The 24,792-nt window shown below is 40.1% G+C and overlaps 1 protein-coding gene across 5 annotated transcripts in view; it reads right to left on the reverse strand.

Annotated features, from left to right (window-relative positions):
- Positions 1-1,314: 1,314 nt before the first annotated feature.
- Positions 1,315-24,792, reverse strand: part of LOC101159489 (E3 ubiquitin-protein ligase SMURF2) — a 40,928-nt gene continuing 17,450 nt past the window's right edge. The window contains exons 4-21 of one of the 5 annotated variants that reach the window (XM_023960354.1): positions 23,190-23,323; positions 18,761-18,826; positions 16,781-16,865; positions 16,447-16,530; positions 15,977-16,030; positions 14,774-14,985; positions 13,287-13,371; positions 11,941-12,099; positions 10,754-10,807; positions 6,912-7,128; positions 5,114-5,217; positions 4,910-5,024; positions 4,492-4,670; positions 3,757-3,894; positions 3,551-3,671; positions 3,263-3,464; positions 3,066-3,141; positions 1,315-2,843 (exon numbers count right to left, since the gene is read on the reverse strand). In XM_023960354.1, coding sequence (XP_023816122.1) covers positions 2,744-2,843; positions 3,066-3,141; positions 3,263-3,464; positions 3,551-3,671; positions 3,757-3,894; positions 4,492-4,670; positions 4,910-5,024; positions 5,114-5,217; positions 6,912-7,128; positions 10,754-10,807; positions 11,941-12,099; positions 13,287-13,371; positions 14,774-14,985; positions 15,977-16,030; positions 16,447-16,530; positions 16,781-16,865; positions 18,761-18,826; positions 23,190-23,323 — 2,185 coding nt within the window. In that variant the 3' untranslated portion in view covers positions 1,315-2,743. Of the gene's footprint in view, positions 2,844-3,065; positions 3,142-3,262; positions 3,465-3,550; positions 3,672-3,756; positions 3,895-4,491; positions 4,671-4,909; positions 5,025-5,113; positions 5,218-6,911; positions 7,129-10,753; positions 10,811-11,940; positions 12,100-13,286; positions 13,372-14,773; positions 14,986-15,976; positions 16,031-16,446; positions 16,531-16,780; positions 16,866-18,760; positions 18,827-23,189; positions 23,324-24,792 lie in introns of all 5 variants that reach the window. The other 4 variants (XM_023960356.1, XM_023960352.1, XM_023960359.1 and 1 more) reach the window with 4 other exon arrangements.

A 24,792-nucleotide genomic window follows, 5' to 3' on the forward strand; every position in this document is an offset into this window, starting at 1 on the left:
GTATGTTTATGTGATAAAAATGTCATTAAAAGCCATTTCATGTACAGGCACAGGTTTTCCTGAGCAAATCAGATACTTGGATGCACATTTGGGAGAACAAGGATCTACAGAACGTTGAACAAGTGAACAATAACATTAAAGGGAACGTTTTTGTATTTCAATGAAATTCAGACCAAAAAGAAAAAGCACTCGTTTAAAAACAAGTAACTTGTTGTGAGGAGTGTATTTCATTAGAAAAGTAAGAGACTAACTAAACACAATACAGTAAAAATAAATAAAGACAGGACTACAAGTGGTTCTGTAAAACATACAGCTGTTCTTCTCAAACAGCATCATTTTATTGCTCGATGTTCTGCGAGGGTTTAAGACGTTTCTTACTTTGCATCTTTATTGTTCTTTTATACAAGTGTCAGTTACAAACTCTCAGAGCAGCTGATATGAAAACTATGAACACAAGTACGGATGTAATAAATACAAAAACAGAAAGCAAACACTTATGGAGCTTTTACAAGGTCATTACATTTTTATTTTGGTGCTGAATTACACGTCAAGGAGAATTTGCTTACAATTTCGTCATTAACCCTTTAAGACCTGCGGTACACAGTCCAAATATAAAAAGACCCTCTCTGGATGACACCACAGGTTTTGAGGGGTTAAGGCACAGGACCGTTTTCTGAACCCTTCCCACAGCTCCTATGCTTTGTAACCACTTGAACCAAAGTTGAACATTTTTACAATAATCTTAAACATTTCTTTAAAACTTGAGTCGACTGGTTCACATGGTGCCAGATTTAGTTTGAAAAGATAAACGGATCCATTTGGCATTTCGACCTGAGTAACCCTTGTGCTATCCTAGGCACTTTAACATTGGGAGTGGGGTCATCTAGACCCACTAGACAGTGCGCTAAACCTTTTTTCTTCAATGATTTGTGATCTTCACTGGTGTCCATGGATTACATAAAATCTTTCCACCTTTATCCACCTTTGTCATGGTAGGGAGAACACGTCAATGTAAGGGTGGGGTCATCTAAGATAGCACAAGGGTTAAGGGGGATTGTTTTAACCAGGAGATGACTGGGTCACCGGCAGCACGGCTCTGTAGAAACACGTGCAACACATTTATGTCTCAGGACGTTTGCAACAAGAGGTTGATATGCATTCTTCCTAATAAACTTCATGGTTGCAGATGAATGCAGGCAGTTTACACACAAAGAAATGCAAATAGATTTATCTTTTTCTTATTTAAAAAGTCTTTGAACAAATATGCAAATAAATAGACATTCCCTCCCAAGCATCCATTCATGCATTTTTTTGTTGTTGTTGACTCATTCTGGGGGTGTGTGACCAGTTTCTCTGGTTATGATTCAATTCCTCTGCGTAGCACCCAGATGTTCGGCAGCAACTTCCAGGTTTTTCAGCACGGAGGATTTATTTGTTGCTCATGAAGTCGGTGTGCAATAAAACTCCTGTGCACAACAACGAGAACGTGATCTGTGCCGTTTGGTCTTTGTGTCCTGCAGCAAACCGCTGCACAACATGAAAATGAAAACATCCCTTCACCCTCACACCATGACAAAGACGGGGCCTCTAGTAGACCTTTCTCTTCCCCTTCCATACTATCATTATGACTTTTTTTTAAATGACTCACCTGAGAATGCAAAGAGGTCTGTGAAGGACACCAACATGCTTGCATTTAAACCGATTAGATCATATACAAAAAATAGCTATGCGTTTATACATATGTACTAAAAAATTACAGGTTTAGATTTTTTTTTTGCCTTTGAGTATTTCTATCGTGGTTGAAAAAAACAAACAAAGAGAAACAAATGTGTTTGAGTAACATGAAGAACGCACTCCTGCCGTCACCGCTTGGCTTGTAAAGTGCTCTTAAGTGTCTACAGAGAAATACTTCTTTCCTTTAAAGTGATGTGAAGGAAGAAAGTCATCCATCCTCGCTCCAAGTCGGCCTACAGATCGCTGACATGCATGCAGCATGTTATTTGGGAGAAAATGAGAGGAAGATCGTGGCGGTTTACAAGGGCGAGGTTAATGCGTGGGACTGGCGAGGGAACGGCCGTTACACATGGTGGCAGCGCGTGGCGTACGCCTTCTTCATCACCAGAGTCCAAAAGTCTCTGAGCGGTCTGGGCGAGCTTTACGTCGACGCAGAGCGCTTCGGTCACTTCTCAAAGGATATGTTTCACGAGTGGAAAGATCGCTGCTGGTGTGAACAAATGAACACGGATCCCTTTTTGTTTGAAAGGTCGGTGGTGTTTTCGGATGAAAGCCTTCAAAAATCAAAGCAGTTTTCTGAGGTAGGATGAATGGATGGTGCCTCTAACAGGAAGGAGAACACCCGTCCAAAGACTGGAAGGTGTGTTAGCTGTTAGAGTGGCTACTAAAGGAAAGACATGGCTACTTGCAGTGTTACAGGTTCAGTAGCACGGCATGGATCAGTCAGTAAATGTTTACCGAACAAGAGCGGGAACTGCGGCTGTCAGGTGTCCAAAGAAATCTTCAAAGCAAGCGGTTTCTTGTAAAACAATGTCTCTTAATTTTAAATTTTCTAATAAAAAAAAAAGGTTCCAAAGAACAAAAAGAAATAAAGATGGGATCATCTAATAGCAGCTCTTTAAACCAAAATCATGAGGAGGGAACGTGGAGGGAGGTCAGAGGAAGGCTGCAGGCCGGACTCAACACAAACCTGTCAGCACAATCAACCCTTCCCACGGATGACGCGCTCTCATTCCACTGCAAAGCCACACGTCTCCTCGATGGCGGTCAGTAGCTTGTCGTAGAGTTTTTCGTAGCTCTCGTAGGGGGGGATGTCGATCCGGTTGAAACTGGAGTGGGACGGAGAAAAGGAATTCACATGAACGACGGAGAGACATCCAAACGGAGGAACGGGGACAAAGCATCACAGGTCACTTTCTCCTTTTGAGCCGCTGTTTTCTAGAGCAATCTGAACTTAACGACTACAATCCTAACCCAAAAGTGCCCTAAAACCAAAAGAAAAGGAATTCATTGTTGTTGGGAAATGAATACGCATTTTCTGTAATACGAACCAGGTATGCGCTTTGGGCAGATTGTTGGCGTTGGCATCAATCTGATGGATTGTGAAGAGTCTGGGTCCTGCAGCACCTGCATGAAGACAGGAATCATCAGGACCGGTGCAGGTTCTCAGCAACCAGCAGACACACACAGAACCTGCTGCTGTGTGTGTGTGTGTGTGTGTGAATGGTGGGGGTTCAACTCAGGTTACCTTGTAAAGCCTTGAAGCCTTGCAGGGGGACTCTAGAGGAGCCGGTTACAAACTGCAGCAGCCGAGCCCTCCTTTCCTCATCAAATGACTCCACGGCTTTCCAGAACCATTTGACGATGTTGCTGTCTGTGGTGCAGTGCTTCAGACGGGTGTTGGACCTCCAGTCCACGATGTCGATCTTGCCCAGGCCGCAGACGATGAGCTGAAGGCAGAAAAACACGTCAGAACATAAGATCTGCTTGACTGGGGTAACCTCCACGTGTGAAAAAAGGCAGACAGGTGACGCACCTCCAACTCCTTCTCGTCGAAAGCTTTGAGGAGGTGCTGTGGGATGACCTCGTTGAAACCTTTCTGCAGGGCCAGAAACTGAGCCTCGATGCCATGAAGGAAACGCCAGTTCACGTACAACCTGAGGGACGGCACAAATATGGGGGGTGTGGGTGGGTTGTTGTTTTTTTCCCCTGTCTGAGGTTGCAGAGTGAGTCTTTCTGTACCTGACATACTCCTTCTTGGTGTCCTCTGTCACAGAGATGCTCTTCCCGTTTGGCTTGAGCTCATGTGGGATAATTTCCCCGTAGGCGCTGTGTTCCACACAGAAGGTGTGGTCCAGGACTCCAGTGATGTCATTTCCTCTGGACAGAGCAAAGAGAGAGAACTGTCTGGAACTTTTGTTTCAGGATTTGGCTAGAAAAAAGACATTGATCCTGGTGTCTCTGGCCAAATTTCTTCCCTGCCCTCTGAATCCTCCTTCCAGTCCGACTGTAGGGGCATTTGAAGGTGCAGCGGTGTGGTAAGTAAATTTTCAAAGGGTTAAAAAAACCTACAACATGAACCTTTAACCCCCAAAAACACTATTGCTCTCTAAAATCGTAGACTTTTTCTATTTTATCGGTGTATATTACGGCAAAAAAGCAGAAAGTTCATAACAAAACCAGAGAAGTAGAAAGAATCTTGACAAACTCAAGTGAATAAACTACACCTCAGGTTTTGACATAAATGTCTGTTTTTATTTTATTTCTTTCTTTTGTTTTTCTCTTTTGGGGCTAAACCTCAATGGTTTGAGCTTCTGCCAATCTGGTAGTCAAGGGTTCAGTTCCCAGGTTTGATAGTTTCTATGGGGAAGACACTGAACCCCATATGCCTTATTCTGTAAACAACACCACCTCTACATCCCTTTGAATAAGTAGATAAAGTGTAACTGTCACCGACAGCCCTTTCAACAGCCTTACAGAATCCAGACGAGGCTGTTGTGAAGGTCGGGGTCCACAGACTCCATGTCGTCCAGCGTGATGGGTTTTCCCAGCAGCTGCTTGTAGAAGGGCAGCGTGAAGCCTCCATCGATGTAGTGGCCGTGGAACACAGCCAGGCCCATGATGCGGCCCACAAAATGGAAGTAGGACAGGTGCTCCTGCAGGTGAAACACAGCGTACCAAGAATGAAGGACGATGATGGACGACGACTCCCATCAGTTGGTTTCATTCCTAAACCCGTCACATACAGTTGAAGTCTTCTTTTTGAATCTCAAACTTTTTGAAGATCATTTTGCATCAAATAAAGAACTCGAACTTTTTCCAGGTTTGCGGGATACAAAAACACTTAATGACGCTCTAGCACAGGTCAGGACTTCAAAGCAAAAGGGATTCCTACAGGGTTGACAGCAGAGTCTGGGTTGATTTGAAGGGTGTAGATGTCATCTCTGGAGTATTGGAACAGCCCATAGTACGGGTTCAGCATCTCATGTGACAGCAGATACAACCACTCCCTAAAACACACAGAATCCAAGTTAAAGCAGCTCAAAGCAAGCAAACATGTGGAACCCTGCAGACGGGAAAGCATCAGGCACGTTGTTACCTCGCAACTCCTCCATAATCTAGACCTTCTTCCCCTCTGAACTTGATCATCAGCCGTTTCCAAAGATCCTTTGGCCGCATCTTCATCACTTGTCGATAGGATTCCTATTATTCCCCCAACAGAAAAAAAACGAATCAAATGAAAGTGATCATTGTGTTTTCTGCATCTTAATTTAAATGACTTCCCTCAATTGATAAGGGAAGAACAGAAAATCACAACTTTTCATGTAGACGTCTTATAATATGCACAAAAACTAAACTTTTCAAAATAAAACACCATGAACATTAACAAAAGGAAGGCAAACAGTTTTTAAAATAAACCTTAAGGCATAATTTCAGCTTTTGCCTTCAGGGGTCGCTACAGTGAATCAGCTTCCTCCATCTAACCTGATGTTTCTGCTTCATCTCCTATAACAACAACTACCTTCATGTCTTCGTTTACTGCATCCATAAACCTCCTCTTTGGTCTTCCTCTAGACATCTCGCCTGGCAGCTCTAGACTCTTCTTCTCACTGTCTCTCCTCTGGACATGTTCGAACCACCTCAGTCTGGCCTCTCTGACTTTTCTCTCCAAAACCTCTAACATGATCTGTCCCTCTGTCATTCCTGATCCATCCTGGTCCCTCCCAAAGAGAACCTCAGCCTCTTCATGGCTGCTACCTGTATTTTCCTCAGAGCCACAGTCTCTAAGCTGAACCTCATGGCTGGTCTCACCACAGGTTTTCTACACCTCTCCTTTCATTTGAGCTGACACTCTTCTGTGACACCTGACACTTCACCTTCTTCACGCATTTCAACCTGACCTGCCTGCACTCGCCTCTTCACTTCTTTTCAGGAGGAACTTTACTCTGCTTTCTATAAATCAATATATAGGACACTTCTCATGCACTTTCCTAAAACACTTGACACCATCATTGAAGAGTTACAAAACTGAGCAATGGAACAATTACAATCTTCTTTTTATTCGAGTTATTAAGTTAGTAAGACTTAGTTCAGTCATAACCATATTTTGCAACAAAACCTGACTGGAGGTTTTAGTCAAATTGATCCTGCAACCTCGACTTAATCCTTCATTGACAAAAACATGAAGCTTCTCTTCCCTGGTCTGAAGCAGAACAGTCTTCCTGAAAACATGACCAAACACACTGCGTGTGACTGCTTTTTCAGTTATTTACACATCCTGTACAGATTCAATCTGAACCAAAAAGCTGTAGAAGTTGAACAGAGTGTCAATGTTTCATCAAGCATTACCTAAAATAGGTTTACTTGCTGAACGGCTGTTCTGCTAAAGCAGGACAGAAACATACTGATCACCGCTCGGCCTGTACTGTCGCAGTTAGAATAATTTTTTTTTTTTAAAGGAGTAATAATTAATAATAACCCATTAAAGACCCCATATACAAAATGTTCAGAACTGCAACAGCAATCTTTGCTTCCCTCTTCTCCCAGTCAACCCCACAAAAGTACTGTAGCAGCTGAAATCACCTACAAAGAATGCCTTTGCCCCCCCCCCCCGGCTGACCAAGTGATCAGGAAGGGGAGAAAAAGGAACTGAGAAGAGGCTGTGTAATGCAGTTATCCCGCTTTTCTCTGAAAATACGATGCTTACTGAGATGTTTTGGTGCTAAGCCTTGGATTTTTTCTGAAGCATTGTTAAAAGGGAGAGAAAAAACCCGTGAATGCAGCTGTGAGCTTGAGAAGGCTGCTTTAGTTGAAGGTTAGACTCTAGAAACATAGTCATGAGACAGTCTTGCCCACACATCACCTCCTGTTCCATGTTGTCAAAGTTTTTAACTTGCCTCAAAGATTTCCTCCCGGCTGACCTCGATGCGGCAGTGGCCGGCCTGCGGCTGATGCTGTGACAGTTCCTGTCTCAGGATCTTCAACTTCTGCACCAGGTCTCTCTTGTATTTGGGAACCGTCAGACACTCTGCCTCCTCTGGGAGCTGGGCTGGGGACAGAGCCTGGGGAGGGCCAACAGGACCGCCCTGGTCTTTCAGCTGAGACTGATTGCTGCTGCATTGGAAAGGGTCAGAGAGAGAAGGTCGAGGATGAAGAGTCAGTGATCGATTAGGACAAAACGTCACTCTTTCCTCTTTTTGAAATCAGAAAAAACTGCAGATGTAACATCTAGTGGGCCTGTGCAATCTCTTGTTTACGGCTTTGATTATGGATTTATTCAAAGGTCAACGCATGTGTTGTGCAAGGAATTCCCAAATCCTTCCATTTCATTTATCCTTCAACCACCGGCCTCTGGAATCTTGTAAGAAATTCCCCTTCAGCCCTTAAACTCCTCACTAATCTCTAAACACAGAGCTAAACCTCGGCAAACCTCTTACAGCCATGTCAACAGGCCCGGCTTTTGAAATCAGAAAAGATGCCACAACTCTCGGTTTAGAGCCAAACCGCATGTTACACCATTGAACCGAATCGTGGGGAAAGTGCATCGTTGCGTCCATACTGCATACCCTCAAGTTTACAGTGTCAAATATGTGGGGATAAATTTAGGGTTTTAATTATTTATTACATTTCAACAGGCTCAGAGAAAAGGACTTGCCAGAATTCTTGTTTTTTGTGTGTGTGAACATTTATACTTGCTGTAAAGCATCTAAAACAAACTCACAATCAAGGTGTGAGTGATCACACCCGGAAGTTGTTCTTTTCTGAAATTGTTGGATAAAAGTAAAAAAGGACAAAAAACGTCCGGGGTGTAGTCATTTCCTCCTGTTTCTGCCAGAGCATCAGTGAAAATATCCATTTTTTTCCTCTTCTGCTTAATCCAGAGAGTGCGGTTTGAAATTGAGCACTGTAATATAATTTAGGATTATTGGCGTATTGAGAAAGGTGCTAGTATAGCGCATATTCTGGACACACTCCAAGTACCCGAAGGAATTTCAAATAAATAACAGAAAGGGTAAAACAAAATGCTATCCAGTTTTGAACTGCTGCCATTTTCTGTTTCCTAAGAAAGAATTGGTTACCATCAAAGGTGATCCTTCTAGTTCTGGCTGGCTCCAGTCAACGCTGTGGTGCTGGTGGTCAAAGGGCCTGGGTGGGCCTTGAACAAACAGTCTCTCTTTAGCAGGACACCAGGCCTTATTTTCTCTGCAGAGGATGCTGACTGAGCAGAGGACTCTTTTCAAGTGTCCGCTGCAGGGTTATTGTAGGGCCAGACAAAGGAAGCACACCAAAATGTGAAGGACAGCCGTGCACTTTGAGGCAGTAACTGGGAACCGCACCAGCCGACATCTGTATGCCTGACTTCTCTGGGTTTGGGGGCTGAAAAGGGGCTGTCCAAGCTAAACAGGTGCAGTCTTTCGCCACTTAATTCCTATATAATGAAACCCCATTGCCATTTTTGTTTGCAGCAGCAAGGACTTTTTACATGTTGAAAAAAAGGAAAGCCAGCTGCAAAGTAGCTCTAAAAACTACTTTAGCGATGAAGACGACAAGAAAAGAAAGAGTAGAGAATGAAAAAAAATTCCATGCAACAGTTATGGTCTTTAGTTCCTAAACGTGTACTTTTGTGACCAGTAAAGAAAATCCAAGGGCAGCAAAACTAAGCAAAACTTCCTTCAAAGCTTCTACATTTGGCCTCTTCAAACTGCAGCTACACAGATGTAAGGACAATGAGGTGACTGAGTCAACAAACAAGAACTTAAATATGTTCATTCCTCTCTGATCCGAATGTGCAAGCTTTACCTTTGACCTCACCTGTTTGTTTTTTATTCTTTCTGTAACATTCTTATTTCTAACATGTTTTAGAAATAGACAGAGATTCCTGTGTCTCCAGTCATTACTACCGTAATTTATGGGCCATTGAAAAAAAACATACTACACATATTGATGGGCAGAGTTTTCTCTTTCTGTTCATCTCATATTGAAACTGTTTTCATCTCACTCCAGTTAAATAAACCACTCATACAGAGAACATAATAAAACATTAATGTAAAGATGAACAATATTAAAAATACACTCAGCAAACACTGATGTCCTTCTTTAGACATAGCAGTTTGTGCTGCTGTTGGGGAGGAAGCTCAGAATGTGACAGACTGAGGCAGACCGCAGCAGTTCAGCTGTGCCTACATGTCCCTGATCAGCTGAGGTCAAGGCTCCACGAACGTCTGATTCATTTTTAAATCAGGAGGAGACCCAGGTGCAATCTGCAGTCTTATTTGTGCATCACACTTTTGACGAAGAAGCAATGGGGAGGACTTAAATATCCAACTTATTCATATTTTAAATTGCCAAAAAAGGTAGAAAGTTCTGTATTTTTAAGGCCAGACTCTTATGATAGATAACCAGACTGGGGCACAGCAGTCCGAAGAGTAAATGTATGCAAATCCAGAAAGCACACTAAACTTTTATAAAGTTTTTTTTTAACACATCACAACTAACACAAGCACAAAAGCACTTCAAAAAAGGCTTCAAAACAAACCTTAAGACACGCGTCTTCGAGAAAAAAAATAGATGTTTATTTAACTGAAAGAATTAAAACCTTTTTGACCACCTCCCCGCTTTGCTGTGAACAGAATTACAAGGGAAGGCATGCTTCTTTTATACATACATGCGCCTGATGAAAAGCTTTATTACAAATTATAGCTCATTAAGTTTGACCTTTTGAAGGTTCCAAGATCTTGCTGAGTCTCTCCAAATAAGGAGCCACAACTACATGTTGTTGTCGACAGGATAACATCAACTCACCACAGACTGTTCAGACACACATGGATACTATTTGAGTAAAGGACCAGATGGGGATTTGGGAAATATATTTATTTGTTGTTGTGAAAACGTTCAATAAAGATTTAGCATAAAAGAAAAAAATCTGTCCTACATTGTCCTACCTGCCAGCATAAAAAATAACGCAAAAGAAAAAAGCCCCAAACTTGATCAAAATGTAAATGAATAACTGAACACTTCCAATAATTGAAGATCAAATACTGAAGTTGAAGTTGTCTTGAGGACAGTTCACATCAATGGTCCCGTTTTATCAGAGTTCCCTCTACTGACATTTAAACAGCAAGTTGTTCTAAGCAAGTTCTAAACTGAATGCTAGATGTAAACTATATACATGTTTAGATACAGTACATTGTTTACATTTTAATTGAATATATATATATTATTTTTGCTTTGTTCAAATAATTTGAAAGGTGAATAAAAACAAGTATTCTTTCTTCATTTCCCATGTAGACATGTGTAAGATCCTTTTACTTATTGCTGTTTTATGGAGATGAACAGAAATAAAACACATCGAAATTGAACAGATTCATTTGTGTCGGTGTGTTACAGAAGTTATCATGGACATGGAACCTAACCACCTAACCTGCAATAACTAGATATTCTCCTTGGAGAGCTACGAGTGTCAGCGATTTTAACGGTTTATGACTGTAACTGTGTGTGTGTGTGCTGTAACTGTGTGTATGTGTGTGTGCTGTAACTGTGTGTATGTGCTGTAACTGTTTGTTTGTGTGCGTGTGCTGTATTTTATATGTTAGCAAAACATTTTCAGGCTGCATATATCCAAACAGATATGTTGCATTTATAGGTGAGAGCATGAATCTGCAACAGTTTCATAACCACAAATGTCATGAGAACACGTGTACGTTTCTGCATGTGTGTGTGTGTGTGTTAGAAAGGGTACCTGAGGTTAGTGTTTTGGCTGTCCATGGCCACACGGGAACCATTTGGACTCGGGCTGCTGAGGAGAACAGAAGGAGGGAGTGAAGAAACCACAAAAAGTAGAACCAAAATTCAAAAGAAGTGTGAATAAAAGGATAGTTGAGGCAGTGAAATCAGTGGTGACATTAAAAAAGGAACAGCAGCAAATGAAGAAAGAAGAAACAAAAAAATTGAAAGACAGTAAAAGGAAGATCTCACATGAACAAAAGAAAATCCAGTGGAAAGAGCAAGAGGATTTCCAAAAACAATTAAGAAGAGATCACGTATGAGACACGAGGAAAAGAGTGTGAGGACAATGGAGGAAAAGGAAATGCATAAAAAAGATGAAAAAGAAAGTAAAGACAAAGGCAAACAAAATGTAATGAAAGTAAAAAAGAACAAGAAAACAAACATACAGTAAGATTAGTGATTGCGACAAAGATGACACTTTAAAGGGCCTAAACCACGCTTTTCTCAAGCCTTTTATAGTAAACTATATCCATATATATGATAACATATTGCCTTTGGCACACAAGAAAATATATTTTTTAACTAAATATAAGTTATTGTCCTGAGTTCTTTTCCAAACCGGAGGTAAGACGAGTCGATCTCTGAGGCATCGATTTCTCTGCCTGTGCCTATTCAATGACGTCTGCCTAGAGTAGCTTTGCAAAAACAAACAACATCTGAACTTTTGCAAAGCTGGATGTGCGTATAAAATAAGAGAGTTTTTGCAAATCAACGCTAGCTCCACGAAGAATGTGTTCGTGTTAGCCTGGGGGCGGTGCTGGCAGGGCAGACTCTTCCCAGATGGGCCTCGCTTTGCGGTGTCCCAATGTGAGAACCCGCTTGTTTTTCGTGGATTGGGGGGGGTTGATCAGAGAGCAGGTTTTTAGAGAAAAACTCAGAAATGCGTGAATAGATTTAAATACCACTTTAGGGTTTCTTTTTGTGAGAAATAAAATAATACACTTAAAAGCTCAAAGAATTGATTTAGCAGGGAATAGGCCCTTTAATGACTATTAAATCAAGTAATAAAGTCTGTCTATGTGGTTATAATTTAGATCTTTTTCATTAAACTAAAAATAAAAAATCTGAAAGAATAAGTCTCATAACAAGAAAAGCCTAAAGAACAGACATGTTGACTTGAGAACAGACAGATTCCCTCACTTGAGAACCAGATGCAGGTTTGCAGACAGCCGTGGGTCTGTGAACTGCGTTGTTCGATTGTTGTGATCAACAAAGTAGACCCGGCCCGTGGCAGTGTTTCGGATCTCCCAGCCGGGGAGCAGCGGGCCCAGTTCCTCGCAGTTCACATTGCTCAAGTCCCTGAGAAAAAAAAATAATAATAATTCCGCAACAAATCAGACGTCACGAACTTAATACTTCAGAACCTACATCAGAGAAAAATGTGGACTTTTTCACCTACCTTAAAAGTTAATCAGGACAGAAAATTTAAAACAAATATTGCCTCAAAATAGAAAGTATAAATTGAAAAAGAACAAACAAATAAACAAACAAACAAACAAATAAGCAAAAGGTAAAGATAAATAGAAGAAATTCTACATTTTTAAAATAAGTGTTTTAATGCTTGTTTAGTGCGCGTCCTGTGATTCATTGAAGACATTTGCAAATATCAAACAAATTAATTTATACTGTAAACTATCTGATAATAAAAGGTCCATATATAATGTAAAGTCTCCAGGGAAACTGCAAACTTATCAGCACTCCAAATGCATAACAAACATTTTGTGGATGGCATTTACTGAAGACAAGGAGGAGATAGTTTGACCTTAATTGATCTCTAATGAAATGAAGATAAAAGCAATGTGAAAAAAGACATGCATAAAGACAAAGCTAAAAATGCTTTTATTAAATCGATTATTTACTAGTTAAAAACACTCAAAGAGCAGACCATAACCTCTTAATCCAAGCTTCAGCTCCTTTAGAGTCTCAATCCAACTAATATTTCTATCTATTGTAAAATGATGGTTCCCAGTCATCTTTTAATTCTGATCATGCAGTCTTTTGCCAAACTAAAGAAACTTTTTTTAAGTCATATTTTCTGCAAAGTTGCAGGAGTTTATCAGAAATTTGCCTGAGAGTTGTGGGTGGGCGGCTGTTTGCGTGAAAAATATCCCATCATTCCATTGTTTACACTCTCTCCTGCTAGCTTGCAGCCCCTCATTACCCCAAGCTAACATCAGTGGTGCAACAAAAATGGCATTTATTATTGAAGCTATCCAACTGTACAGTTTTGAGCCAGATACCAGCTCAGACAAGGAAAATGAAGATGCTAATTAATGCAAGTATCTCTCTGCAAGTTGATGCATTAGGATTCAGTGGAGAAGGGAGCTTGTGGCCTGCAGATTGCAGTTTGTTTGGAACAACCACAAGCTTTTTCAAACGGCTTCTGATTCACAAGGATTTGGCAAAAAAAAACAACTCAGAAACTCAGTGATAATCTTAAATTCTTGTGTGTGTGTAGGTGAAATACATGATGGTAAAGGACTTACCTGGGCACCCGAGGGTCATGCCACGTGCTTACTCCAGTCTGGGTGTGGAGGAAGTAGACCTGGCCTTGCTGGGTTGTTCTTTGCTCTAAAACAGGGAGGGAATGATAAAAACATCAAAAATGAAAAGACAAATAGAAAAATCTTGGAGCTGCTAGTAAAATAATTATTTAAGATTTCTGAGAGAAAACATCAGTTTGTAAGTAAACGAAGACATGAAGGTAGTTGGTGTTATAGGAGAGGGTGGAGAAGACAGGGTTGGACAGAGGAAGCTGATTCGCTGTGGTGACCCAAAAGAAAAAAAAGAAGACCCCGTTGCTAAACTTATAATGTTGTTAGTAAGCTCATTATACTTGCTTCAATCTCCTTCTTCTATCTTTCTAACTCCAAATGGACCAGATATCTGGACCTGGCTTCTGCTACACTTACAATTACTTTAAAGCTTTTTAAGGTTTTATTTCTAAATTGATAAAGTCAGTGCTTTTAAGACTTTTTAAGACCTCGCAGGAAACCTGTATAAAACTTCAGACTTAAGGCCCGTACACACCGGGACGAATATTCGCCAGGCGTTATTCGCCAGCGTTTTTCGCCACGTTTTTTGTGTTCACACCCAGGCGATTTTCGCTGACGATGAGTGGAGTGAACATGCAATTTCATTCCCTGACATTAGATGGCGCTTAATGTAAAACCGAAATACTCCTGTACACAAGGTGGCGCTGCGCAACTTTACGCTTCTTAAAGTCGCTTTTCACTCAGAAGAAGAGAGCAAGTATTTACACGCTTGTCAGAATCAAACAAAGAAAACATGAATATTTCAAGCACCAGTAGCTCCAACTGGTGCTTGGTTCGGGGATGTTTTAGAATGTCCGTCATTATTGCTTCGCGGCTGTGTAGACGCTACTTGGCGTCTATCTTCTTCGCTGGTATGTGTGCTCAGCAAGGCAGTTTTGTTTGAGCGCCCCCAAGTTGTGTTTTACTGTAACTTCAGAAGCTCCAGACACGTGAGCAAAAGCGCCGTTCTCATTGGTCGAGTAGATTTCGACGCGACGCGTCGAAAAAAAAAAACGAACCCGAGGCGTTTTTTTTTTTTGACGCTTTAACGCCTGGCGTTTTTTCGCGTCGGTGTGCACACTCTCATTGGGGCCCTTTGTTTAGTCACGAGGCGTTAAACGTCGGCGAAAATCGCCGGCGAAATTCGTCCCGGTGTGAACAGGCCTTTAAGCTGCATTCAACTGAATTTTAGTGAGCAGACAGTTATGTGTTGTAATTATTGGGGGATATGAAAACCCTTGACAGCAGCTTGACAGCAGATATGGCAATTCCCATGGCTGCTTGTTCAGCATCAACATTTAAATGGCAATGTCTGACAAATTCGTTTTAAACAATGCTCTTCTCTGCCATCAAAGATATGAAAAAGGGATAAACGTCAGATTGATTTTTATAAATGAATTCTGAAACATCTGCGGAGGGTTGACAGGTATGTCTCTCACCATAGCCCTCAGGCAGGTCAGGTGGCGTATGAAGATGTGTACGACTCATGTAGTTCCGATGCCGTTGTGACCGAACCCGTCTCTCCTGGACCCGTTGTTCACCAAGAGGGCAGCTGGCCACAGCCCCATTAACAGGTGTCATGACTGGAGTGTTCTCATCAACCACACAGCTGGAGGGGCGCCCTGATGGGCTAGAGTACTCTGATGCAGGTCTGTGGGGAAAGTATTTGTAATAAGACCTGCCTTTAACTTTGAAATAAGTTGGATTCAGTCTGCTCAGTCATGTGGGCATTCTTTTCTGTACAGCTCTCCTGTTACAACATGTTCACTAGACTACTGTAACCGTCTGACACTTCTTTAACCTGGCTTCAAGTGTTTTTCATTCATGCCTTATCTGAAAATCACACACAGATCACACACAGCCTCTTGAAGGAATGGGTGTTCAGCTTGAGACTGGTTTATTGCTGTTTCATTTGCTGATGTACATGGGATAACGTTTCTGTTCCATGATAAACCTGTATCTGAGCTTTAGCCTTCAGACCCATATCTGGAAATTTGGGCCTAAAGTACTTGATATTAAGACGAGTTCACACTTCAGAACACGCTTTTACATTTCTTGTTACTTGTTCAGACAATTTATGTCATATAGGCAGCTAATTCTTAGTACAAAAAGAAAAAGTTATAACAGACTCTCTTTGCAATTACAGTAGTTTATCATATATAGCTATAGTTCTATTTTATAGCTAATACTTCCATTCCATGCATATAAAAATAAATCCCTTTTGCATATTTTTTTTTTAGTTACAAGACGACTCCCAAAATGTATCTGATAAGAAAACACAAAAACATCCAGCCTAACATACTTTGCACACACTAACCACGACTGACCATGTGTCTCACCACTGTCTGGCTTGCAGAGTTACTGACGCCTTGGCTATCTACAGCCTGGACTCATAACCACTCCATTCACTCCCTCTCTCACCCACTTCCTCTTGCTCTGTTTTTATAAACTACATTTCCCGTCACTTTCCTCCATACATGAGTGACAACTTTTTCTATCAGGTACCTCTTTCCAATGTTTAGCTTTTACACTATACTTAAAATCATTGGTCCCATCATACGTCTATGTAGTCTCCCCTGCCCAGTCATCATTCTGTTTCACTATTTATAAGTGCCTCTGTGCAACAAATAAAAAAGACCTACCGGTATTTGTCACCATTTCCTGTCTCTTCCCCATCCCTCACTGCTTCGGGACACCTTAAAGTATGAGGTAAAAAAGGGTGGGTGTATCTGGCTTTTCCTCTAATGGTTCCAGCAATACAGGCTAAGTAGGCGACAGTTGTTCCTGCTGAAACAGTTGGCTGCAAGACTAACTGCGTAGTTTGTTTAGCTGAGCATGCATGTGTGCCTGTGTGTGTGCATGTCCAACAACACATTGGGTTGGGAGCCTAACAGACTATTATTGTTTTGATTTGAGCGAACATGTGATCTCTTTTTCCATCAGAGAGGAACTGGACAAAGGGCCAAAGACTAACATTACTACTGTGCTTTTGTAAACTTCTGGACTGCAACCATTTCAAAGTTTGTGATTAATTCAAGGTACAGTTTCAGTCTATTTGTTGAAATTAAACAGTGTTTGGGAGATACCAAGTTAAAAATTTTCAAATATGTACCTGGTAGGTCTCTCCCATTGGGTGGTACGGGTGATGTGGTTAAGGTACTGTATCCTTCCAGATGTCGTCCTTCTTTCCTCCCAACTGTTACATACAAGAATTTACATCAGTAAAACAGTTTGAATCAAAGTAGATGTAATAAATTTATAGTTATCCTGTTAAAGTTACTAACACATTGACACAATCCCAACTACATTCTACAAACATTCAAAAAGTTAGAGAGACATTTAGAAAGAGTGTTGATAAATGGTCAAGAGTAATGAATAAAAAAGTCTGAAAAAAAGAAAAATAATTTCCATGACTTATTGTCGAAGAGCATCAACCAAAGACTGACCCATCAGGTAAGTCGTTGTCAAACAGCCGACTGCAGTCCACCACAGGTCCTCCAGTCCCAATACGATCTCTGGACTGTAGACTTACTGAAGTGGAAAAATACATCAAAAATATAAATTACACTTTATTAACAACTACAGAGCAAAGTATTTATTTAATTCTGAAATATGCTACTCACAGTAAATTAGGGATACTCTGAAAAACTCAGTGGATGTCGTATAGACAGGGTCTTTTTCAGATTTTTGGGATAGGGAGGCAATTGTTTTGGGGTGGTAGACAACCTTATTTAGTTTTTCCCACATAATGATCTCACTGTGTACAGTGTGTATTTTTATTGGGGCCAAAACCAAAAGAATCTAAAAGAAAAACCTTTTTACTGTGGCATCAATTTTAACATTCTGTGCATCTAATAGGTTGATTTAGCCAGCAAGTCATTCCAAATTCATCATTCAAACAGCCATGAACACACGTCGCTTCATGGACCAGCTTGCCTTTGGGTTGTGCCTTGTGTGCCTCAAAGTGTCATGAGCCAACTTGCATCAAGACACAGAACAACTGGCAGAGTTTGTGACAGACCCAGGAGACCAGACAGTGTCAGAACACAAAAAGACAAGTATCTGAGGACCTCTGCACTCAAGAGACATGGTTTTGCAAATGGCACACAGCTACAATCCTGTTTACGAGATGTGAGGGGTACTGCGGCTTCCTGACGAACCATTTGCAACCAACTCCATCACTTTGACTTGAATGCCAAACACCATTGCATGCAACTCCACTGACACCAAGACACTGCAATGAATGCTTGCACTGGACTCAAGAATATGCAACTTTGGGACAATGCAGCAATTGTCTATCATCTTGCTCACTGTTCAGTGTCAGGTCACTTTGCACAGAAATGACGGTTGTCCGTGTTGGTGGAGAAGGTGAGGTGAGCAATACGCTGAGGTCACATAGTCACCAAGGTTCACTTGGGTGGAGGAGGGGCAAGAGTCTGGGCAGGCATCATCAGTCAGTGTAAAACCAATTGGGTTATTGCCCAGTCACTGCATGTTCTTCCGTCAAAGTCATCATAGAACCCATCATCATCCCCCAATTCCACCAGCATAGCCCCAACTTTCTCTTCATGGATGAAAATACTCTACCACATTGTTACAAAATTGTCACAGCTGGACTTCAGGAATTCATAGTAGGTAATTTGGCATGGCCAATAGTGTCCCCTGACCTGAACCCCATAGAGCACATCTGCAACCAGCTGAATTAGAGACTGGATGATTGTACCCCAACCCCAAGTGGCCTGGCAGAACTGCATGTAGCACTTGAGGAAGAGTGGAACACATTGCCTCAGACCATCATGAGGCTATTAAGAAGCATGCTGACAAATGGTAGAGATACCTGATATAGACATGGTTAGTGTTTGTTATTTGGGGATACCTTTATTATTGTCTTGAATTTGGGTGTATTAAATATCAAAATAATGAAAATTGTGTTTTCTCTCACTCATTATTTGTATTATTAAAGGAAGCTTTAATGTATTTCATTAAAATTCAGACCAAATAAGAAAATAACTCATGTTAATAACAAAATCCCTAACTTATTGTGAGTAGTGTATATATAACTCATCATGAAAACATTTGACTTCTGTCATTGACAACAAGGGTTGCATCACAAAATATTGAGGTGAGCTTTTGTTACTGACCAAAAACGTATTTTCTGCACCATTACACAAATACATTCTTTAAAAAAAAAACCCAATGTGGTTTCTTGGATTGTTTCCATTTTGTCTCACAGTTGAAGTGTATCTATGATAAATATTACAGACCAAACTTGTCTTTTTTAATAGACTTTAGATGACTGACAAATATCGTTTTGCCCTACTGTGTGAGTTGGGCGTACATACATACATACATATATAAATATGCATATTCACACACAAACACAGACACATGTAACTTAAATCAGCAAACTGCAGCGTCCGTCTTACCTACTATCTGTCCTCTCACAGTGTCGTTGTCGTTGGGGCCCAGCTTATTAAGATCAAGTCTCTGATCTGCAAACAACACATCGATTTATCTCTCAAAATGTCAGAAAGGTTGTTTATAGATTTAACTTATAATTAAATGTGAAGGTAAATATTTAAAAAAAAAATAACAGAAGACTCCTAAACTATAGAGCAAGATCTAAATAAACCTTTTATTTGGTGTTTTAATAGGGACTGGGTCAAAATTACGATAAATGCTGCATGATGAGGAAAACTCGTGATTTGCGATATTAGTGATCAATATTGCGATGATGATATAATACAATACATGAACAAATAGCAAAACAACTAAATACATCCAGACATTTCATTTCCATTTCACTGCACCAGTTTAATTAAAATAAGAGTCAACATAACTTGAATTTCACTCCAAATTACCCTCGTCTACACAGGAGGTGAGCATCTAACATAAAGGGATTTATTTGATTCGTTAAATACTTCAAGCTGCCATATGATTGCTATAGCACATTTAAGGTTACCATTTATCGCAATTTTCTGCGACTTTTATATGCGTATTGTACAGTTTGACATTGCGATAAGAAAAAATGGGCGATTTATTGTGCAGGCCTAATTATAATAATCTTTTCCTGTCAGTAAAATGGATTTATGATGTCTAAATATGATGGAATATTTTAGATAATGCAAAGATGAACCCAAGTTAAGACTATGTGTATTTGTTTGCTCTACAGGGTGTCTAAATAGATCAATTGTAATTTGCACATGTATCCTTAAGTGTCACCACTCCACTGCAGTATTTGAGTATAAGATGCAATATCATGAATCCTGTTTGAACAGCTAGATTACTTTTAAGAGAAGGAAAGAAAGTACAGTGGAAAACTTTCCTTGAACAGAAAATTTTTGGGAAAAATAATTAGTGTAAACCTGGAGGCCTGAAGTATGAGTTAATTCTTGTTTGAAGTGCTCTTTATGCATTTGAGCTGGGCAAACCAAGTCTACAACATGAGCAATTCCCCTGACCAGCTCAGGAGCACTTACTATTCAGGGCACCAAGCATGTGTGTGGCTGCAGGGTGAGAGGCTGAATGGGACATAACAGAGTGTAGCTTCTGGTTAAAAATAATAATAATAATTGGGAGGGACTGGATGCAAACTAGGACAGGAGATAAAAGGAAATTTAAAAAAAATAGAGAGCCTACTTCTCCAAACACCAACATTAAGATAAAACCAATAGGTCATGCCTTCAGTTTTTTTTTTGTAATTACATAAAAGCTGAACAAAGACTTTTTGTATGTTCTCACATACACCACAGTTGTCAGATCAGGACGTGTATCTAGACTAAATAGAGATGCCCAAATCTTTACATGGTAGGAGCAGTAAACCGATTTCCTTTTTGAACAAGAAAGAAGGAAAAGAGAGAGACAGGACTTTTATAGATCTTAACCACAAGCATTTACCACAGTAACTCTTTAGAGCTCTAACAACTGTGTGCTGCAAAAAAAAGAAAAAAAAACCAGCTACATAAATGTACGTGGAGACCAACAGCTTTTCAACTGTGCTGCTGCTGTTTAACCGATTCATTCTGTTTTTTAAAGTGTGGCTTTGGCTGTATGTTGGAATAAAAGTGAGAGAGAGAGCAATCAGTGAAGAAAACTCACTCTTACAATAGCTTTCTAAGTGGCCATTTTGAAACAATGACAGTGTGTGTGTTTGTTAGTTTGAGGGAATGTAGAAAGATAACCTGTGTCTGCTTTGCAGCAGGAAACTTTCAGGAAGCTGTGAGTGAAACCAGAGAAACTTCTAGTAAATGCTGGATACCTTCTTGCCAAATGGTTCAACAGCCCACCAAGCAGGGAAAATGAAACAATTTTGAATGAATATTCCTTTTGTGGGGGTTATTAATATTTCCCCCCCCCCGTTTTAGAGTTATTTTTTGTGCGTATAAGTGAGAGTGCACATATGTATAGTCTCTAGACTAAAGAGGGGCTGGTATTAAGTTAAGGTAGAAGACTAGATGTGCAAAAGCACAAAATGAAGTCTACAACATTTTCTTGTTCCTGAAACAAAGACCAGAGATTAAATATTCATTTTTCTTGTAACTAAAAGCTGAAGAAAAAAGTTGCACATGAGCCAATTAAAATGTATGTACACTCACTGGCCACTTCATTAGGCACACTTGTCAAGCTGCTCGTTAACGCAAATTTCTAATCAGCCAATTACATGGCAGCAACTCAAAGCATTTAGGCATGTAGACTTGGTCAAGGTGTAGGCGCCATACGGGCTAGTCGGAGTTTTTCAGAAACTGTTGATCTACAGAAATCTTGTTGATGGCTAGAGGTCAGAGGAGAATGGTCAGACTGGTTCCAGCTGATAGAAAGGCAACAGTAACTAAAATAACCAGTGGTTACAATCTAGCAGCTGACAAATCTGCAGCAACTGCATGATGCCATCATGTCAATATGGACCAAACTCTCTGAGGAATGTTTCCAGTGCCTTGTTGAATCTACGCCACCAAGGATTAAGGCAGTTCTAAAGGCAAAAGGGAGTCCGAACCGGTACTAGCAAGGTGTGCCTAATAAGAGGCCAGTAAGTATATATACACACATGCTTAATACAAATACATGCAATTGAAGAGCAAACAAAGTTCAAAATAAAAGAACTGCAGTAATATTGTGTATATTTATCAAACATATTCATTGGTATAGAGATGTTAACATGGACTATATCACCTAAAACCATATAATCTGGTGTGGTCATGTACCAGTTTGATTTTTTTCTTTTTTTGGAAGGTGACTTAAATAATAAAAATAAATAAACCATAGCTGGAAAATAATACCAGTACTTATATATTTAAAAGTATATACCTCACCATCAGTTAACTTCTACAATTAGAAGGATGGCATGATTGATAACCATGTAGCCATAAAATATATTATATATATATATTATATATATATATATATATATATATATATATATATATATATATATATATATAAAATGGCACAAAAGTTGGACCTTATTTTGAAGTTCTGTAAAGTTGATTTGTTTAGTTATTTTAAGAACATGTTTGCAGAAATTAATTAAATATCTCTATTAATGAGTTATTTAATTTCTGTTCCTTTGACTAAAATGGTCTTTCTTCAAAATGCACCTCGACAACATACTAAGGGTGTATTCAGACTGGACACATTAGGTGTGAACCAAAACGGCCACCGTAGCCGACGTAAACAGAGTAAGATTTTAACCGCAGACAACTGTAAAGCAATGATTGTCGTGTTATCAAACAAAAAAAGGTGTCAAACTCCTTGGAATGTTTATTTTTATACCGCAGACAACACTTCATACATGCCTTTCTGTGTCTTGTACGCGGCACGCGCCCCAGCACTGCTGTGCCATCACCCTAAAAGCTACCTCGTAGTTTCCCTAACAGAGTTCTCTTTTTAAAAATGGCATAACACCACAACAATAAGACACAGCAGCTGATGTGATGAATTCAGACTCATCAATACCATTTTTAATGTGAAGCACATTGTTTCTCACAACGTTTTCCCAACAATCTATGTCATAAACACTTAGCGTACTGTCATACCCGACATCTCCTCATCACTGCAGTTTCTAGCAACCTCTGAGTTAAAGCACAAACGGCACGTCTCCTTGACAGTAACTGCCTTGCAGCATGCCTCCACCATACCAAAGTAACAAGTAAAAAGCTTTGTTCCGGACGTTCAAAACTGGTAATCGGAATATAAAGTTTTAAAATGTTTACTGTGCCAATAAGAACTGCAAAGCGCAGCACGTCCATCTTTCTCTTGTTCTTTTGACCTGCCCTTGTAGTACCAGGCCAATGACTGAAGAGAACTTAAGTCACGTGCTTGTGCTTACAAGCTTTGGTCCATAACAGGATGGTCTGCCTGACGGCAGTCTGAATACAGACCAAACGCAAGGTTCCGGACTCGATCCGGAACAAATAAAGCAGACTCCATCCGGAACAGAGGAGTTTTCCAGTCTGAATACACCCTGAGTCCCAGATTCCAGATGTCTGCTGCAGGAAATAATTATTGGCAAGGACACAAGCAGCAGCAGGCTTGAAAGATATCAAACTGCTGCAACTAGAAAAACAGACATAGGGGAGACACATTGTTTGTCTCTTTTCTTTGAGACACTTGGTCTGGACCACAAATCTGAGTATGAGCCAAGCTAGGGATGTTTGAAGAACAGCTAGACCTGCTTACATAACCACCAGGTTGCAATTCAGCGACCACTGTGTTCATTTTGTACTTTATAAAAGCCGCACAGCGCTCTCCAATAATGGAATATTTGAATTTGAGGTTTAAAAAGCAGAAGTAGACGAGCAGACAGGACCATATCAGGCACAGTGATACACACAGAGGAAATTTTAAAGCAAGACTTACAGCCTGTGTCTTTAAGTCTGTTGATTGTGTTGGACAGGAGGCGGACACAGCCAAGAAAACCTGCACCTTGCTTTTTGTGAATCTTCTTATGGTTCCATACACTGATGGTGATGGAGTCTGCCTTTCCAATGTAACTAAAAAAGGAAAAGTGGGGGGAAAAAAATCATTTATTTCCTGTACATAATCTTGCCTACAGCACAAATGACTGACTTTAAAAAAAGGTAACAATTGATCTCTGGATGTGATAAACATTTAAATAACAAGCAAGCAACAGTTCTTCCTAAGAGTTTGAATGCACTGACAAAGGTAAAGTTCGTACATCAGTTCTGCATTTGCAGATTTCTAAGAAATGTGTGTTTGAGCAAGTTCATGGGAGCAGCACAGCCAGAGCGAGTCTAGTCGCGGTTGAAGACAGAGGAAGTCCCCTTAATGTGCTCTACCGCTGTCTGAGGCCGAGTCGGCTCTTGTCGTAAACACGGTTCACACAATAGTGCACAACCACATACTTGCTGACATAAATGTAATCATAGTCTGGCAGTTTGTCCAAATCTAAATTCTATTACACAATATATGATTCACAGTGGGGCTTTCTTACTGAGCACTTTGTTTGATTAAACAAAACTACAAATGCTGATAAACCGTTTTCTGGCATACTCACAGCAAAAGAAAAAAATCAGTTTTATTTAAAAATATTTTTTATGTTTGTTTTAAAAATGCTGCAAGATATCTAGGAGTTGACTGTCACAAATTGATGGCACTCCGGTCACTCCAATTTCATTCAAACAAAATCAGCTTTCTTCGTCTATAAATTCCTACATGGTGAAAATGTAGTGTTTAAAAAAAAATGCTGCTTTTGGAGTTTTTGGCATAGTCCAATTTTACAATAAACATCTTTTGAGATGCATTGTTGCAGATGTGACATTTTCATTTTTGTATTTAATATTGCTCAACTTTTAACAGATTTCCATGAATGAGGTAATGTTAACGAATGTAAACGTTTTCATATTTCAAGGGTTGTTTTGTCATTCTTGTTTGACTGTGTGGTTAAAAACACATTATTGTCTGGTCCATAACATGCCAGACGCTAGCACACAAACCACTACGAGTTTGGTGTGTTTGTTTTAAAAATGGTGGTTGTGTTTAAATTAAACGCATTGTTAATAAACACGTTGTTATAATAGTTGGTTTAAAATCAGAAAAAGAAACTTAGGGTGTTTATGACACTTTATGGTGAGTTAGGTCCACAGGGGAAAGACCCCACCCCCCAAAAGCTGTAGGCTGCTAATGGAGGTGTGGTGAGGTGGAAATTTGCCAAGCCCACTATCCCATATGCTTTCTGTGGCATGTTAGCCATTTCCTGAACCAAAGGAAGAGGCCAAATGTTTGGGAAAAGGCTCCTCTTAGTATCTGGACCGCTCAAACAGGAAAGAGTTACCAAAAGGGGTTAGAGGCTCATGTCTAAATACTTTTAAAAAAGGGGGTCAAAGGTTGTAACAAAAAATGTATTCTAAAAGATAAAAGGTTTTCACTAAAAACGCTAAACTTTTGAATTTTTTGTAAGAATTTACCATTTTCCTTCTTTGAGCCTTATGATCTTCATCTT

The sequence above is a fragment of the Oryzias latipes genome, chromosome 1 (assembly GCF_002234675.1).
Source record: "Oryzias latipes chromosome 1, ASM223467v1".
Taxonomy (NCBI): domain Eukaryota; kingdom Metazoa; phylum Chordata; class Actinopteri; order Beloniformes; family Adrianichthyidae; genus Oryzias; species Oryzias latipes.